The 20,427-nt window shown below is 36.3% G+C and overlaps 1 protein-coding gene across 2 annotated transcripts in view; it reads left to right on the forward strand.

Annotated features, from left to right (window-relative positions):
- LOC584816 (rho guanine nucleotide exchange factor 3) overlaps positions 1-20,427 on the forward strand; it is a 54,062-nt gene that overhangs the window by 23,379 nt on the left and 10,256 nt on the right. For both annotated transcript variants that reach the window (XM_784664.5, XM_031000356.1), the window contains one exon: positions 5,416-5,511. In XM_784664.5, coding sequence (XP_789757.3) covers positions 5,416-5,511 — 96 coding nt within the window. The remainder of the gene's footprint in view (positions 1-5,415; positions 5,512-20,427) is intronic.

Consider the following 20,427-nt stretch of genomic DNA (forward strand, 5'->3'; position numbering starts at 1 on the left):
TTATGGCATGTTTTATGATTTCACAAATTTTATGATATAGAAAAGAAACCCATTTGCCCAAGATTCATCTTCATTTTTTGTTGTTGAGAGGTTGTGGGTGCAGAATTGGGTGCTTTTATCAGAAAATGCATGACGTGCGTGTGATGGTGCGTGTGATGGTGCATGTGATGGTGCGTGTGATGATGCGTACATGACACTGAAATAGCTCTATTTATATGCCTTCACAGAGACCATCTAGTGGTCAGACAGACGTGATCAGGAAAACATACAAAAAATAGTTCATTTATGTTTTATGATCTTACAAATTTTATAGAATAGAAAAGTAACCCATTTGCCCAAGATTCATCTTGATGGCAATTAGAAGAAAAAAATAGGAGTATTCCACCTAAGTTGGGTTGATAATTTTTTATATTCTAGTATGAGGATAATGAAACATCAATTAAAAAATTGCTGATTGCACTTTAAGAGGTTCAGTGTTAATCTCTGTTTTGTTTTTGAGTGGGGGCGAAAAATCAGGGGTAATTTTTGCCATAAGAGACTATCCGAAAGCCCTGAATGACACAGCTAGTGTTCGTGCAGCCACAGTCACTCGGGAGCCTGCATGTTGCAGTTCAACCTGGTCCCTTTTTGCCAGGTTTGTACCCGACCCGACCCAACCTTATGATAGTCTTCAGGAAAGAATAGGTTGTGGCCTGAACAAGGATCAACTTGAAACATTTAACAAATTTTGTAACACTTTTGGTCAACTTTCGATGTTAGTCTACACTCTACAGCCAAAACAATTTAGAACCTGTAGGGCCCAGGGAAAAAATTAATATTTATTTTTCGAGGGCTACTTTTCAAGCTTGCCTGCATAAAAATAACACTCTAAATTTGTTTTGCATTGAACTCTATGTAAATTTACAGGGGCTCTTTTCTGATTTTCGCGGGCTCTTTTGGGCATTTCGGGGGCAAATTCGCCCGAGCCCCGTGTACTTTTTTCACTGCACTGTAAGCCTGTAGTGTTTTTATGACTTACTCAAGGTTTGTTCTTACAGACTTACTGTGCTGTTTCATCATAATCACCCTATTCTCCATTCCTAGACGTCCCTTTTAAGCATTCATCTAGAATTACATGTCATTTATTTTTCTAATAATGTGGAATATAAGTTTCAAAAGATCAATTCCAGTTGCTGAATTCAGTGCCATATACATACATCCATATTAGAAGTAGGTCAGAGTTCATTATATAATCTAAACTAATCTGTTGTAATCATCGTTAATTGAGGATGAATACTATCTTATACAGTTACCTACATCCTGCCAACAATTAGCCTTTCAAAAATTGTAAACAAATACTCAAACCAGACAAGGGAAGGAAATGAAAAGACGTGTTCAGTATTCACCCAATTAAAGAATTATCTAAAATGATAGTGAGAATTACCTAGTGGGTAAATTTAGGTCATGATCATGCAAATCAGAAATACATGTTTTATTGTTATGCCTCCACTGACCGAAGGTGGTGCCAGAGGCATTATGTTTTTGGGTGTCCTTTTATCCATCTGTAAGTCCTTCCCGCTGTAAGTCCATCCCGCTTTCTCGTTAATGTGATATCCCAAGAACCACTGGAGATATGAACTTCAGACTTCATGATAATACGTATTAAAATAGGAAGACAATCTGATCAGATTTTGGTTCTGATTTAACTTCTGAAATTATAGGCTTTAGCCCTGCTATTGTGATTTCTCACGAACCACAAGATATACCTTTTTTGTTTTCATTGTGATATCACAAATAATTTCATTCATTTCTTATACTGAATTTAGGGTGGAGGCATATAGGAGACGCAGTCGCCTTTTTTTCCCTTTTTTTTGTCTATGTATTTCAGCATTTTGCAGTGTGTTTACCGTACATGAAATGGTAAAACAAATTGCAGCCTCATTGTAGAAGTGCTAGTGATAAAAGCGACACGGTGAACAGCACTAAAAGTAATGAATTAAGAGAAAATATGGAGATAAAGAGAGAGGGCGGGAGGAGGGGGTGGGGTCAAGAGGTCATAATGCTTAATACAAGTACATTCTTTTTACCATGATTTCATCTCGATGTAGTCTAGAGGTTGATTAGAACACTTTTCCTTGTTCTCAGCAACTCAACTTTTTCTAGTACACTCGCCGCCGAGTCCATACCCTATCTTGATATGAAAACAGAGAGAGAGAGATAGAATATAGAGGGGGAGGGAACAGAGATCAACAGAGACAGAAAATAAGAGAAAAGAGGAAATTTATCTGATTTAAAGTACTAAATGGAAATAACAAAAAGAAAAGGAGAGAGGAAACTAAATACATGTAGTAGACCAGACGGAAATAGTCTGACAAACTGTGAATGACAGACAGAACATGAAGGTATGTTTTGGATTCGGAAGTTGCTTTAGAACTATTAATTTCTCTATAGCTCACACTAAAGGATGTTTTTTGTGGTTATTTCTCTTTCGGACATACTTTCCAAAAAGACCAATTTGTAGTTAAAAATGTTAAAATGTTCACTTCAAGACAGAATATTTTGTATTTTATAGAACCAATGCTATTTTATCCCTTGTGTTCAATTTTCTAACTCAGTTAGAATTAGAGGATTGATTTCAAACAACCCTTAGATCATCCTGCCAACAAATCATCTGTTAATTAGAGCCAGTTTTAAAGAACGAAAAGCTTAGGTACCGATATCAAACAATTCTTTCTTATAAATATAATTTGTAACTTCGAACTTTCATGCCTTCAAGTTTACCAACCATGTTTATATCATCAGCTTACATGTAGAGCCAGAAGAGTATTAAAGGTAAAGACCAGTTATGGTCATGCGATTGAATTGTAAAAGAAACGTTGTGGAATCGATCAGAAAAGGTTGATCATCTAGCATCTAGCATCTGCAAGGTTCTGGAATCATCAAAATGATAAGAAATTTGGCCCATTCTTCGTAAAGTTACAAGCACTATACACAGAAAGATGTATATGGGACTACCCTATATCTCTCACAGACCATGAGAGAAACAAATTTATCAAATATATGAATTAGTAGGCGGTTTCCCGGCAAATGTTTTATCATCATGTATTAGTCAAAACATATTCTTTCACATGATTGGTAATGAGAGCTTCCATTTCATTTTTTGAAATTGGGGCGTTTCCAATACTGGTCTTTACCTTTAAAGGGAAATCCAACCCAAATAGTCAACGTGGAGTCAATGTGATGTAGTGCCGGACTCCTTTCCCTTCCCTTCCAACATATAAAATGACTAAAATTTAAATTTTTCTAAAACAGAGGGAGGCAAACTCCACCTCCTTGCCCGATTAGTTTAACAGAATGTAGTACCGTATCCCTTTAACTTTAAGCTACCATTGAAAACAGACTATAAAACAGTTCATTGTTTCCTGTGTTGTGGGAGATGATCAATGGTTTGATAACGTGAGAAAAAATTGTAAACATTCCGGTGTTTGATCCCAACTTAGCACCAACCACTTCCTGCCCGACACGGGTGTCCTGTTCAAGGAAGCAAACCGGACATCTTCAGGCTCTACTAATACCACTCACCTTGAATGAGCACTGCGCTCGATCATGCCCTTCAAAACAGTGAAAAAATACAGGGAGCTCAGGGCGAAATAGCCCCCGAAATGCCCAAAACAGCCCCAGTAAATCAGAAAAGAGCCCCCTTAAATTTGCATAGAGTTCAATGCAAAACAAATTTTAGAATGTTATTTTTCATGCAGGCAAAGTTGAAAAGTAGCCCCCGAAAAATAAATATTATTTTTTTTCCCTGCTTCAAGAGGTTTCTTGCAGAATTGGATTGGATAATCGAAAGACACAAATCATATTAGAAAAAGGAGAAAATGTAATCCCTCGCTCGTTCCAAAACTCATCAACGGAACTTGCAAGTTTGCTTGAAGAAGTTTGTGATCTACAGTTTTTCGTAATTGTGGATTAACTTACCGGTATTACATCTCACACAATCACATGTAGGAAAGAAGATTTTGGATTTTCAGAGCCAGAAGGGTATTACACTGAAAGTTGTTAACTCATATACACTAACATAGGCTCCAAAGAGATGATTTAATCTACAATATATCTTCAACATGCCCACATAACTTAGAACTTTGTTATTAAAGTTTTTTGTTCATAGGTTTCGTGTGTGGGATTTTATGAAATGATTACAAGTCACAAATCAGACTAGAGAAGTAGAAAACACTAGTCATAAAGTATCTACATGTAGAAAAGAGGAGGATAATTTTCCTTTCACGCATACAGACCGTGAAACTTTTATTGTTTAAGTTATATTTCTGTGAATCCCCTAAGATGCTTATCGTAGAACCGGAAACTCTTGTCACCATCTAGAAGTCGATGCGTTTTTTCAAAGGGCAAGTTATGACGTGAAGTTACTGAAGTGCATGGTCAAACTGTTTGTAATTAGCGTTTGAGGGTCAGGATACCATAGGCTTTGAACGTAAAACAAAAATGACAAAGTGTCAATCTATCAAAACAGGAAAGTGATCAACAAACCTTGAAACTACCCACGTGTTGATATAGACGTCAGTACGTGTGTTAGGCATTGCATGTCAAACAAACTCAACTTCCGTTATTTTCAAACCACAATGTCATTGTTTTGTGTGAATAAGTCATAAATCGATGCTTGTTATCGACAGTGGTGGTAGTAAGTACTTCAAGACCACCTAAGGTAAAAGATGCTAACCTATAATGAGGGGTATGATTATGATAGCATCCATTCGCTATTGTTATAAGGCCAGTAATGTCTAAATTGCTCTAAACATATAATGAGGTAAACTTTAAAACGAAAGAACATGGTTTACCTTAATGGCAAAAGATGTTTTTTTTGTCACAAAGAAGTAACATGTTTTCAGGTCTCGTCAATCTACAGTGTTGAGAAATACACTGCACATTTTACAGACAACTTAGGTGTTGATATTGGAAAGAATCAGATGTGAGGTAGAGGAAATCTTATTTTGTTGAAGAACTGAAACCATTAATGTTTTTCAGAAATTTGCAAAACATTTTTGTGAACATTGTTTGTTTTTACAAGAAAAATTCAAACATAATAACATAATGATAATAATAATGTAAACTCAAAATGCGCACACACTGTCCAGGGACGCTCATGGTGCTAGCAACAGATCTCTTTAATACAAGTAAGGTAAATGTTTATTTGATAATAGAGTTTTACTATCAGAAACTCAAAAACAATTTTGCAACATTTGTATCACCCATTTCAATCCTCAGAAAGAGCAATATAAAATGTGTAAAATGCTTATAAATTGCATAATGATGATATTCCTTGAAAGGGTTGTATTTCAATTCAGACTGTTATGTCAGCATGTGGAGCTGCCCTGATGTCCATGTATTAATAACCATTTATCTGTATATTCCTATCTACAGGGGAACAAGCGTAACCGGTCAATGGTCAGGGTCGGTTCTCTGGCCAACATCCTCTCACCTGTGTCCTCTGTCAAGAAAGTTGGACAGGCCATCCAGGTAAGTGACTGTCAATGTCTCTGTTTATACACCAAGGGTGAATCCAGGGGGGGGGGGCACAATTCTGAAAATGGCACAGTTACGTGGTGGTGGTGGTGGTGGTGGTGGTGGTGGTGGTGGTGGTGGTGGTGGTGGTTGGTGGTGGTGGTTGGTGGTGGTGGTGGTGGTGTGGTGTGTTATTTTGGTTTCAGTGCTAGTCCTCTAAGCAGTTAGTGTTATTCTATTAAATGATCATCGCAAGGAGAACTCCATCTTTATCAGAAGAAACCTTTCACTGCATCTTTTGTTGACTTTACATCTTGTGTCATCTGTTGTGTCATCTCTTTGAATATATTCTACATGATATACACAAACATTATCTATGGTAGATGTAGATATATTATTGTCCATCATGATAAATATCCAATAAGGGACAATGTCAGCTTTCTAATTATAAAAACAGTTGCAAATGTTTGATTTAAATTTGTATGCAACTGTAAAATGTGTTTGCCCCTAAATAATTTGATTATTTTTTTAAAGGCCCACTGCACTACTTGTAGCTACTTGCTCCCTCTATATAACAAACAATGCCTAATCGGTGACCATTGGTCCCCCATGATCCTCTTTTTCTTATGTTAACTGAGAGCTGAGTTAATGAGATAACCACCTGTCCAGTGACCTTGCAGGGCGGTCCGATCCCTCCTGTAAACTATGGCAGATAAGCTTTAATGTGTCATACATACAATGTATGCTTTGGGTTAAATTTCTGGGTACTATAAAAGGTAGACATATATATATATATATATATATATATACATGTAAACCCATCTTCTATTGGATGGTGATGTTAAAAGTCGGACCCAGATGAAATAATCATATCTGATTGAAACAGGTCTGTAAAAAAACCAATTACACACACTCACACCACTGCTTATATCAAGTTGGTGGTTCCTGTATTTAGCGTCTAGGTATAGATTCAGAAGTCTATGGGCAATGTTCCAATCTAATAAAGAGCTTTCCAAATATACCTTTAACAGTCACTAAAATTGGATATATTCTAGGACTAATGAGATTGATACAGGCTAATGAGATCGTTACAGGCTAATAAGGTTTTTGTCATTGCTAGGTTTTTTAATTTGTCTTTAAATGAAAGAAAGGAAGTACAGTCAAGTGCAAGTTAGAATAGACCTGTTGACCAAAATAAATGAAGACAGATATTAAGGTTTGTGGAAATATTCTCGGGGTATCCACTCTTGCTTTAATTACTGTTGATACTTAGACAGCAGTCACAGATGGGATTGCTCCATAGATGACTCTTCTAATGAGGCAAGTTGGTCTCATCCCTTGTTCAGTTGACCTTCTAAGTATATTTAATGATCCTTCCTGTATTCATTAAAGAGGTATGTGAGATGCAGAAGTTTGACATATGTATAGAGAGGTCTGCAACTGGGAGTGTTAGGTAGAGATCATCAAGAACTCAAAATAGATATGAGAGGATGAATTTGCGTTGTTAAAAAGATTGGAGCTAGACTGAAGGTGCACATGCTGTTTAACGTGATGAGGTACTAACATACCTGCCAACTGTTTCCAGCTTGGAGGAGTGAAAAAAGAATACGGTGAGCGAATTAGCTCAAATCCTAAAAGAGTCCTTGCACACAGAAATTTCTGTTTACACTGGTTTGGAAATTTGAGAACTATGGGGTTGGTGACGGATGGGGGACTTCTAATTAATTTCAAGAATCATACATGTACCGTAAATCTCTGTGTATAAGGCACACTTTTTTGCCGCTGAAAAAATTTGAAAGTCGGGGGCGTCTTCTACACAGGTACAAAAAAGATAATTAAGTTACGATTTATGCCCGGCGCTATGCCTGGCAATGTCTCCCAGCTCAGTAATCTGTGTGTTGACTCACCATTTGGAAACTACAACAACGTTCAAATTTGTCTGTCATCTTGGTTTGAAAGTAATCTTTCTAATAGATCTCAATATGTAGTTTATAATAATAATTCATGGCGTACCACAAGGTTCTATCCTAGGTACTCTACTGTTTTTAATTTACATTAATGATCTTACACATTATTCTAAAAACAACATTGTTACTATTATTTGTGACAAGTTCACAAGCACAAATCGGCACCTTCAACTGCACCTCAATGTTAAATGAAAGTCCTTCCCCGCGTGGGTTTTCGGCAACAAAACAAAACAACAACAATTTTTTTTCCTTTCTTTTCCCCCAAATAGGGGTGCGCCTTATACACAGAGATTTATGGTACATCTAGTGTAAAATACTTTTCTGTTTTTCGGGTACTCCTTTGGAAAATGTTGCTGTAGAACTTTGATTTTCTCTCAGCGATATATTTATGTAATTTATTGGGTCTTTTTTTTCTTTTTTTTACCAAAGCCCTGTTTGAGCTTTCGAGAGCTAGACCGGTATGATTGAAAAAAATGAGAAATGGGAAAAGGGAAAACAACTGGGGAAAAAAAGGACCAGTTCAGAAGGAAATGAAATGGGGAAGGATCATCATCACAGTGTTGTAGTACAATGTTATAAGGCCTGTTAGTGTTACATGTAGGTCATTGTCTAGACTAATCCTACCATCTAAACCCTTTCTTCCTGTCATCTGGCATAATATTTCCAGGAACCTTGGTATTTTCATTTGTCAATAAGGCCTACATGTCACATGCTGTATAGCCACTGTACTTGTTCTGCAGTTCATTGTCAGATGTAGGGCTTAAGGGCAAAACAGGAAAAATTGTGTAATTACCGGTATAAAGCATGTGTAATGACCGTATATATCAGGGAGCAGCTTTCTTGCAACTTTCTTTGTTTTGGAGGGAAATGTGTGGTTTTGTACAAGTTTCATCACAAAGTGATTTACATGATTACCCTGACTGTATTGTGTACATGTACAATGTATCAACTATCATGAATCTAATCTTTCTGTTCCAAGGACGAAGAAATACATGCCATCATTTCATACCAGGGCATATACAGGGTACATACATAATGAATGGACATGCCCTGGCATTTGTTTCTCTCTCTCTCTCTCTTTCCTTGTTTCTGTCTGTTTTGACGTGGACCATGGCAGACCTGCCAACCAGTACGATTTAGTCATATTTAGTATGATTTTTAGAAGCAAATACGACAGTACGATTTTCCTTAATAAAATACGATTTTCAATTTATTTTTTTTAATTAACATTTTGTGTGTGCGTCCGCCATTTTCAATGGCAGAATGTCCATTCTTTCCTGTAAAGTATCCTACAAGTATCTCACATTGGCAATTTGGGGATGTTCATTGGTTCATCGAACACACCAGTCATGACAAAATCATGCATATTCAACCAATGATCAATAACAAAAATTGTTCCTGTAGGTAGAAACTGTAAGAGGCATTGATCTTGGTATCAATCCGTGTTTATTTTCAAGAATACAACTTTTGTCAGTAAAATACAACTTTTGGGACTAAAGAATACAGTTTTTGAACTCCAGAGGTTGGCAGGTCTGCCATGGCCTCGCTATGTCTATTTCTATCTCTCTCTCTCTCTCTCTCTCTCTCTCTCTCTCTCTCTCTCTCTCTGTTTTGCTATGTCTATCTCTAACTCTCTCTGTCTGTCTTGCGTCTGTCTCAGTCTGTATGTCTGCCCCTCCCCCTCTCTCTCTATCTCTCTCTCTCTCTCTCTCTCTCTCTCTCTCTCTCTCTCTCTCTCTCTCTCTCTCTCTCCCTCCCTTCTCTTCTATTGATTTCATACAAGATTTACATGTTTTGTTTCACTTTCACTCATGAGAGTGGTAAATAGTAATTTTTGTAAACTGATATCTGACTGCACCTTGGTATTGTCTGAATTTCATCCTCTCTTTTTAATGTACATTGGGGGTCATTGACCCTGAAACGTGGTAGTTGAAATACAATAGAAAGTGACTAACAGTTCACTTTCTTCCTGTTTTCAAGGCAAATCAGTACCAGAGCAGATCTATATATTGCAAGGTGTGCTATTGGTTTTGTTCATTGTTCATGTTCATATAGGCTTGTAATAACCACCTGCATTTGCAGTCTTTTCAAGCAAATAAGCTTATTCAGTGCAGCAATGTTCAATATATGCCAATATGAATACTCATTAGAATATTTAAATGATTTTTAAAATTATTTGATAATGGTCTTCATTTGCTGTAGTATCATGCACAGATATGCGACATGTATATTGACGAGAACCCTCCCCGACCCCATTTTTTAATTTAAACAAAACAAAAACAAGTTTGACTTTTACTTTTCAGTACTATGATGCATGTCAATAAAATGTGAAGCAATTATGCCTACATGCATTCATTTCCTAACAGCAAGTGGGAATTAAAGAATATTTAGGACAATTTCAGGCTAAAGTGAGCATTTTCACTACAACCTTGTTCTGCAATTTAATCCAGCACTGATACATAGTAAACCACCTCAGGAAGAAGAAGACATTTAAGGAAAAAAGGGGGAAAGAGACGCAAAAGGAAAGAGAATAACGGTTAAGAACTTAGGAGAAAGAAAAAAAAGCGGTAGAAGAAAAAGAAGAGGCAGAAGAAAAAAAGAGAAGGAGAATAAGAAAGAGTCTAGTCTAATTGTTCAAATCCAATTTTCAATCCAGGTTGACATGTGATAGCTGTATAAAGCCTTTTCAATCACTACTTAAGCAGGAAGCAGCTGATTTTATGGTGCTCTGTTGAAATCACACAATAAGTGTAATGGAAAAGGTAAATTACAGCTCTGAAATACACTCATCGATCCACTTGTGACTTGAACAAATGACTTTTATTACTCCTTTTTATAACACCCCATCATGAGACATAAATAAAAATGTATGTGAAAAGCAAATAAAGTATTGAAAATGTCAGCCTTCCTCTCGAACAGCTGATTTGTATATTGGTGCCCAACTAAAGTATTGAATTGCTGAAATTTGTCCACCACTTGAACAGCTGAGTTCATGGCCTCTTCCCTCCATCTCAAAATCTGCTTAAAACATTCTTGCTTGGGGAAACCCCTTATGATTACCCTTACCTCATGTTGAGAAAGCTTTAGTCTGAATGTTCTACATGTATGTGAAACTTTTGATTGATGTTCCACTCTGGAACATTAATAAGTAGCTTTCTAGCACAGTCTTCCTGTCATAAACTGCCAAGGGTAATCTCAATTACATCTTTAATTAAGAGTATCTATTAAATGAGATTGCATGATGCATCAAGTCATGCTTTGAATTGTCATGTACATTAAAGGGATCGTTTAACAATGTTAAATCTGAGATGCACGCCCCTTCATGTTATCAGTGTCTGTGATATGGTGTTATATTGAAGCCCTAAAAAAATTGCGCCTCAATTGATCAAGAAGTGCCTCAAAAAAGTAAAAACCTTTGAGTGACCAGTTTTACCATACTCATTATCCCCAATAGACTGTAGTGTTATGAAAACCGTTAGGCAAACGCAAAATTTGATTTCGATTTTCAATCATAAATATCTTGATAATCAGACGGGCGTTCGGCTTGTAAAATTCATGGGGTTCCTGACTGACCTAAAGGTTTATAATTATCATTGCAGCATGAGCTAAATCAAGGATTTTTTTAAAGGATCTAAGACAAAGTTACACAAATAGGGAGGGGGGTGTTAAAAAGTAGAGTCTGTGTGATTGAGTATGAATAAGGATTCTGGAATGAACATTTGAGATGTTTGTTTTGCTTCAAACAAAGCTCTTGGCAAGCATTGGGCAGAATATTTTTCCATTTAATTTTCAGTTTATTTTTTATTTTTCTGTTGTGAAATATTCTTATTTGAGATTGAAATTTAAAAAAAAAAGCAAGTACAAATATAATTTAGATTTGCTTGCCTCGGGCAACACTGAACTTTTTAGAGGGAGGAGGGGTATAGAAAGCTGTCATGTCGCCTTTCGCTATTAAATGGTACCATGCTCCCCATGAATACAATTACAGAGTAGAATGAAGATGCAGGTAGAATTGCTGCCTTCTAGTTCTTGCAATGTCTGTTCAAAATCAGGTCACTTTATTCAAGGAGGTGGGTCTTCCCACCTCCCTGCTCTATTTGAATAGAGCTCCTTTTTGCCAAGAAATCAAGCTCATTAAAAACAACCCACTGTCAGAAAGTCTTCATCCTTCTTTTAAAGATCAAGAATGAGAGGAGTACTGAAGATTTGAAGGGTTTCTAGGGAATGTTTCCTCGAGAGCACCTGAAAATCAAGATGCCTTGAATTCTCTCCTCTTGGTTACATCGCCCTCGTCTGTCAAGTGTAATGATTGCAGTAATTGATGACGGCTCTGTAGGAGTCTCTGTAATCAACACTGGTCTCGATCTCCACTCTCCGGCATTCCGGATAGGATTGTTCCTCCAGAGTTTTCTCTTCGTCATAAAGTCAGATAAGCTTTCTGCAGGTACCAAGCAGTACTTTGAATTTTATCCCCATTTTCTTTATCATTTGTCTTGAATATTTTCTGTATGGTATTCCAGGTGGAAATTAATAGTGTCAGTACAAAATTACACAAATATTATCTCTAGTTACAATCTTATTGTATTGATTATTTATTATTTGTAAGAATCACCCAAACAAGTTTTGCTCTTGATTTAAAGGGACTATGTCCCATTTGCAAGCCAAAAAAATGAAAAAGTTAAATTCCAACTGCATTTGAAAGATAATACTAATTTAGAACTTCCGTAAAAAAGATGGGGCTTGAAAATTTCTTCAAGTGGGAAAATAACGACTATTAGTTGTCAAATCGACTTTAGGGCTATAGAGCCCAAAAGTAATAGTCTTGATTTTCAGACAATTGTACCGAATGGTCATACGTTTTATGCTGCGCAAAGATTCAATCAGTTTAATCTTGGCCATCACAAGAAGTGGGTTATTGATGTAGACAAATGCTCATGTACCCTTTACAACTCTTTTCATGTATGTTATTACCAAAGAAGAAAAAAGCCATTCAATCACTCAATAGTGTCTGACAGTGAAGTCTAGCAAGTAAACGGTTTTCCTTGCATAATTTGAATATGAGGACACTGCTAACGTTTAAATTTCACAGATAGGACATACATGACATATTCATAATTCCTGCAAAGTTCTACAGCATTTGAGGTTGGCTGCAAAAGGGACATAGTACCTTTAAAGGTAAAGACCAGTAATGGTCATGCGATTGCATTGTGAAAGAAACGTTGTGTAATCGATCAGAAAAGGTTGATCATCTAGCATCTAGCATCTGCAAGGTTCTGGAATCATCAAAATGATAAGAAATTTGGCCCATTCTTCGTAAAGTTACAAGCACTATACACAGAAAGATGTATATGGGACTACCCTATCTCTCTCACACGACCATGAGAGAAATAAATTTACCAAATATATGAATTAGTAGGCGGTTTCCCGGCAAATTTTGTATCATCATGTATTAGTCAAAACATATTCTTTCACATGATTGGTAATGAGAGCTTCCATTTCATTTTTTGAAATTGGGGCGTTACCAATACTGGTCTTTACCTTTAAGGAGTTCCTTGTGGCTACACTGTATTCAAAATATGAGCTTCGAATACTTCTTCTACAAAGAGATATGGTTTTTAACTATCCTTTATTTTCTTCATACTCTTTAATGCTATTTTTAACAAATTGGTGTTTCTTTTCTTTAAATTATATGTAAAAACATGAAAATCAAACTGCTGAAATGATCTTTTTCTGAGTTTAAAAAAAAAAAAAAAAAAAATCAAAAATGCAAGAAGCCATCATGAAATTTAGCCTGACTGGCTGGACGTTGAGGAAAATGTACCTAGCAGCTATTTTTAGGGGGCAAAAGGGCCCTCCTACTGTTCTAGTTTTCTAAAAGGCAGGACGCTAAACATTTTTTTTTTAATGGCCTAACCACCCACCTATAGAATGGCAAGTAAAGTTTTTTGGGGGTTGATTTTATACTCTCTACTCTCTAGGCTCTAGCTATACCCACAATATTTATCAGGTGATTGGTACACTATAATTTGATGCTTTATATGATATGAATGTTATTCTACTTGGCTGGCAATTTAAACTATGATACAATCATGCAAATAAAAAACACAATAAATCAAAATTAGTACAATCTGTAGGGGTTGACATACATGTACATTTGAAAGATAAAGCATGTACATGTATAGAGGGGCATTTTCCAAGCCCCTCAGATAGAGCTTAAAGCTATAGGTCTATTGGTCTATAGGTATATTGTTTAAAGAACAATAATTTGTATTGAAGTTTCTGCAAAACAAGTGACATAAACTGGGCAGGGTATTAAAATATTTTTAGATAAATATGCGCCCGAGACACATGGGAACTCAAAATCTAAATCTGGACCCTCAACTTTGGAGATTTTTACATAGGGCTTATACATACAGACTCTAACATTTTGAATCCGGACCCCCTTCCATTAAAAGTTGGTTTGGATCCCTGCTATAGCCCACGAGACCAACAATTTTGGTCCCATGAGCCTGCTGATAACTTTTCTTTTAGGGTTTTCCGGATCGTTATCCCACGATATTGACAGCGCAATGTCAGTCCCGTGGGTCTATAATCCTTTTTCAGAGGCTTCACAAGACCGATGGCCCACTGTGATATATTTGTACCAGAAAAACTAACGGGCCCTTGTTGATGTGACCCGACTCATCTGAGGGTTGCATTTTAGCAGCAAAGTTTACACTCCCAGACTAAGTCCCAGTGTGAACAGGGAATGTGCTTCAAGCGTTTTATGGCCCATCAAGAACAACATGAATGTTCTGTATTTCGTTACGCATACGTTGCTGTGTACCAACACGTGCAGGATTCACACATGTCTGCACTGTGGATAGTGTAGGCATTAAAATAATATGTTATAGATGTCATTTAAAATAAATGACCACCTTCAACTGTCTAAAATGGTAGACAGATTATGGCTTCTACCAGTAAGACTTCAGAACTAATTAAAAGGAAGGTAAAGTCCAGATTTAAGTGAGCTGTTACATCAGTTCTAAGACACATGCTCCGACGATAATTGCCTAGTGGTCAATTTCCTAACTTCAACCCTCGAGTATACACTACACTACACCTAACCCTAACCTTAAACCTAACCCTGTTACAACCCTTCCGCTAATGCAGATTATTGGAAGAAATCAAGGGAGGACCAAATTTTGAATCACCATTTTATCAAGGAAAGAGTCCAGTCCACCTCAATCAGCCCAAGAATCCCCCTTCTCAATGTAATTTACATTAACTTGAAGCTCTATTAATTATCAGAGTTAAAATGCAGATTAAATACATGTACCACTTTGTTAATTGACAGGCCTACCTTATGTTTTTGTAGTACTTATGTAGAGATTTAGCGGTAACATTTCTTTGGAGATATGTAAGGAATACAGTAGGAAAGAACCAGGCTCTTTATGCCAGCCACTATGAGATGTGAGAGAAGTGTTGAGATGTACTGCCGTTATTATCCTTTTTAGAAAAATGAATTCTTACTGATGCAGGTGATACAGAAATCTTTTTTGGTAATCAATCTTCAGTGTGATTCCGAATTAGATGTACTGTCGTTATTAACCTTTTTAGAAAAATGAATTCTTACTGATGCAGGTGATACAGAAATCTTTTTTGGTAATCAATCTTCAGTGTGATTCCGAATTAGAACACAGTTATAGCTTGTCTTGGCAAATCAATTTCAACCAATTGATCTTCACCCTAAGGTATACATCAACTCAGATTGAAGACTTTCAGCACGACCCTTTTGATATATTGTAGTTAATCTAAAACAGCACTTTCTCATTGATTTTAACTCCCACACTTGCGATGTTATTCACGGACACCTACCCGTTCGACCTGACCCTATGTTTCAAGTGAAACTTCCCGCCCACGCATAACTCTGCTTCTCTGTCCTTTCTCAGAAGTACGACCAAATATAACCGACGAGTTAGGAGAGCTCCTAGATATAGCTATCCCTTTCTATTTCCTCGATGCAGGAATGTCAACAGTAGTGGGTTAAACTCATAAACTGTTGTCCATTTTCTCAGTGCTGAGCGCAGTAGGTAGTATTGTGCCAAAGGAAAAGAAATGTCTATTTTGAGAGATTGTTTGCCAGAAGCAAGCCGAGTGGTCCAACTGTCCAGCAGGGTTTCGTCTTACTTTCTTTGGACTCAGTTTGTAGGTCAAAAATCGTTTTGTTATGAATTGTTAGTAAAGTTGTTGTATGATTGCTTGGTGTAGAGATAAGTTTTCAGATTAGTTTTTTTCGAATTCAATGAAAAAGAAAGATATATATATATATATACAAATTACATAGTACAGTAGAATGGACAATCGTGTATAGTTGATTGTCACAGGAGATGCATTAATTGGGCTAGCATTAAATTTCTCGGAAAAGAGGGAGGAATCCCACAAGCGAATTAAAAAGTAAACTCTTTTATTCATTATGAACTTCATGTTTAAAACGGATTGAATTAATTCATTAATTGGGTTAGCATCAAATTGCTCAGAAAAAAGGTGGGAAGCCTTAAGCCTACTATAAAAAGTAAACTCGAAGTCCAAGTACACATGGCCATTTTTAGATTTGATTCTTATGCTTTTATCAAATTTCTCAGAAAAGAGGAAGGAAGCCCAAAAGTGAATTTAAAAGTAAACTCAAATAAGTCAAAGGACAAGTGCACATGGCCATTTCAAGATTGTATTCTTATGATTTTAAACATTATTTATACATTTGATAAGCCCCCCCCCCCCACCCTAAAATAACAACAACAACAACAACAACAACTTCAGATTTCATTGATTTTGAAATGGATAGTGAGAAGAGAAAGAAACAGAGGTGGAGAAGGGGTGATCATGACATTGTTCTTGCACCATTTCTCTGGGCTTTGCTTTGCCAAAGAGATAGGGATAGGGTTTGGGTTGATTTGATAAGGTTCTAGGGTTAGGGACCATAAAGTTAGGCTTTAGTATGGCCTTTTGTCCAGGCTAGAAGTTTTGACTTTGCATTATAAATGTTTGAATTAAATTGACCCAGGAACAATGATCACCTTAGCCTGTGTGTTACAATCAGTAAGGTGGATGGGTCAAGAGGACTTCCCTCTTTAGTTGGCGCCAGTGGTCAATTCAGCTGCCAATGTAGGTCTATTTATGAGAGCCTCGATGACCGTGGCATTAATCATTTGTATAGACTGACTCCGAGACAACACCGCACCCTGTCTTTAATTACGCAAAGAAGCTAACGCCTCTCTACTCATCGAGAACTTTTATGACTGATGTGATCGTCCACAAGTTTCCTGTCCCAATCATTCAGGTATCCTTCATTATCAAAGTGATAAGGCTCTAGTATGGTGTCAAATTCTGTCAAATATAAAAGAAAAAGATGACGAATCTCACGGAGGAGATATAATGGGAATTAACAGTGCAAGCAAGAGCCATAGGTTTTTCTCACATTCCAGAGTTTTTTGGAAGTTGCCACATAAACATGAAAAATAACCTGAATTAAAAAAACCCTCTCTTTTTAAACTCTGTCATTGCACAATCTCAAAACACAGGTGAATTATTCAGTTTTTGTTAAAACTTTCGTCACTTCCTGTGGCATTGCAGGCAGTAGCAACAGGTCTCACATGTATGACTTGTATGAGCACGACGCAGCAACAACAACAAAAAATAAGCAATCATCAAAGTCAACTTGTTTTTCCAGTAGTGTAAAATGTTAGAGCAAAAAACTTATGGTTTTTCAAATTGGTTTTTAGCAGTGTAATTGGGCCTACCTATATCTCCTTAATATAACACATACTACAAACTTTCACATGAGCTTCCAATTAGCTCAGACGCATGGAAGACCCACATCCAAAAATAATGATGAAACACCAGCGTAAACATATTATTCTCTCTGGCATATACACGTGCGTATTATTTAAAACTAAAGGCATTGTTTAACAATGTTAATCTGATATGCATGGCCCTACGTGTTATCAGTGTCTGTGATATGGTGTAATATTTAAGCCCTGAAAAAAATGCGCTTCAAAACGATCACGAAGTGCCTCAAAAAAGTAAAAATCTTTGAGTGACAATGCAGTTGTATCATACTCATTTTCCCCAATAGACTGTAGTGTTATGAAAACCGTTAGGAAAACGCAAAATGAAATTGTGTAGATAGTGCTTTCTTTCAAGTGAATTAAGAACGTGTAGTGTATCAATCTATCAAAGCATGCAGCCTCGTCATGAGTGGGTGGGAGCGATAGATTATAATTTGCTTACCGTATTTATCTGCCTCGATAGGCGATATTAGTTTTTCTTTTGTTGTTTGATTTATTTCACATTGAAAATTGTACATAAAGACCACCTGTCTGTCTGTCTGTCTGTAAATAGAGTTTTCATTACCTTCTTTGAGCAGTCTTTCATACAGGTTTGACTGTAATGTTCTCTTTAATCATTAGAAATGTTTATTTTTTATTAAAAAACCTATGTGTCCCTGAGAAATTCTAGGTATTTAGAAAATGCAAAATTCTTGATGTTATTTCTGTTTTTATTTATTCAAAGAAATAACCGGACAAGGTCTGTCTGTATCATGCGGTTTACAGTGTAGCATAGTTTGAATAATAGGTAGAATAATGGTGGCTAAGCAAATTAGAGGATTAAATTGATACCTGATTAACCTGAAGTCAACAAATAATCAACTATTGGTTTTGTACTCCCGGTGCTGGAACCCTGGAATTTGCTAAGTATGTCAGGAATTTAAAGAATCCCTTATGTTTGTGTGAGGGATGTGCAAATAGTTCTTTTTCCATAGAACACAACTAATCCTTAACACATGGGTGAACTCACAAACAATGTGTATTTTTAGTTTTACTCACATGACATGGCCCAAGTATAATTATTGCATTTTTTTCCTTCTACGTTGCTGCCAAAATTGCAAATTGTAAATTTTGTTATTTATGTAGGCCCCCTATGTATTTAACCTTTAATACTTTAAATTACAGTACATTATCATCAGAAGTTATTTATTTTCTTGTATCAAAAGGTTGATTATCCTTTTCACACAATTTTTTTCATTACTTGATTCATTTTTAAAATGTTATTTATTAAATTTATATTATTGATTTCTATATCATCTTTGCAAACATGCATATTCATGCTCATTAATTCATTAATGTCACAGTGGTTCAATTTTTTCCTTTGGATTTAGTTTCGAATACATGTATAGAAAAAGTAAGGAAATAGGTTGAACATTCAATGCATCATCAATACAAAATTACGAATAGATCATTCACCTTATATACATGTAGGAGGACTACAGCGTAATAGCATGAAGTTTGACATAAAGCCTGAGATTGACAACTTACGAAATTTGCATTTCAATTATTTTGAATTTGATATGAAATACACAGAAATAAGCACACAAAGAATGACTACAAACTTTGTTTTTGTCTAGTTTTAAACAAAAATGACTTTAACTACTGGTACTCAAAAAGCAGATTTACATAGCATTAGCTAAGTACACTGTCTGATCAAATGAGATAAGATGGTCCCTCTGATGGTTTTCACATTACTCCCCTACTTTTACAATGAAATTAGCCCACCATAGATTCCACCAATCACAGTACAAGGAGGTGCGGCCTACTCCTTTCGTGTACACTCTCAATGCAGACTATGAGTGAGTGATCATCCCTGCACCCTTGTTTGCAGCTACATGTATATTCTACATGATATGGGTTTCCCCTTTTTGTATACCCATGGTATACCACTGATTTCATAGAAGTCTGCTTCTTGCAGGGAATAGGGAATACCTCGCATCTTTTGATAAAATATGTTGTCTGTCATCGTCTGGACTTAGTAGTTAACAACCTGTCTGTGCGCGAAGTAGTCAGAGCTTTACAAAGCTCCCATGTCACTTGTGGATGTGAGGAATTTACCAAGCAACCAGACGCTCTTTGAAGGATTATTTAAAAGGATTTTCTTGGCAACTTTCATATTTTTAATCAGCTGTATTCATGATGGCTCCACTCTTTCATACATCTGAGGTATGTTGACAGTGATGTTTTGAATTTTAAACTGAGTTTAATTACCATCACCAGTGTTGAGTTAGGATGCTGTTTGTAGACAGCATGTGTGGACAAAGGCTAGTGATCCTCTGTCTCAGTGATTCTAGATTCTGTACCTCAGTCTACACTTATTTTTTTTTCTTCTTCAAAATACACTTTGACATTTATTCATGTATTGTTTATTCTTTTATTGTCTGTACAACATATGCCTTCTACAAACTTGCTTTCAGTGAAAGTAGTTGAACAGATTTGGATTTGGCCAACATGTTCTTGATATCCTGAAAAGATCTGTGCACAATGTTCCCAAATTTGTAGCATTTTCAAGCTGCCATGACAATGATAACAGATTTATTCAAGTGATTGAATCTATAGACAACAGTGATTAGGCAGTAAGGGATTAAAAAGGAAAGGCAAAATATTTTAATCTGAGGAAAACAAGGATAATCCATGGTAAGCCATTTCCTTCTTAAAACCAATCAAACGTGAAGGATTACCATTCAACTTATTGCAGATAGAACTGAAGACATTTTGATGTCTTTGTCAATTGTTTTGTAGTTTTTGTTGTTGATGTTTAAAAAAACATGTAAACAGGATATGATTAGATGAAGAATAGCAAGGCAACATTTAGAGAGAGAAAGAGAGACAGAGAGTGATAGAGAGAGAAAGGAGAGGATTGCAAGATGTTCATTGACTGATGAGCCAACATGTATTGATTATTTCTTTATCTCACACTCACTGTTTCTATATGGCTCTCTTGTGTTTTAACACTGATAATGTTTTAAGGTTTCAGTGAAAATATGAGGTCTTTCATTTATCTTATCCCACTCTTCACAAGAAGTTGAAAGAGTTTCATATGTTCACTATTCAAGCTCGGATAGAAACATATGAGATTCTGTTGAGCTTCAATTACC

Source organism: Strongylocentrotus purpuratus, unplaced genomic scaffold, assembly GCF_000002235.5.
Source record: "Strongylocentrotus purpuratus isolate Spur 01 unplaced genomic scaffold, Spur_5.0 spur5_scaffold_6, whole genome shotgun sequence".
Taxonomy (NCBI): Eukaryota; Metazoa; Echinodermata; class Echinoidea; order Camarodonta; family Strongylocentrotidae; genus Strongylocentrotus; species Strongylocentrotus purpuratus.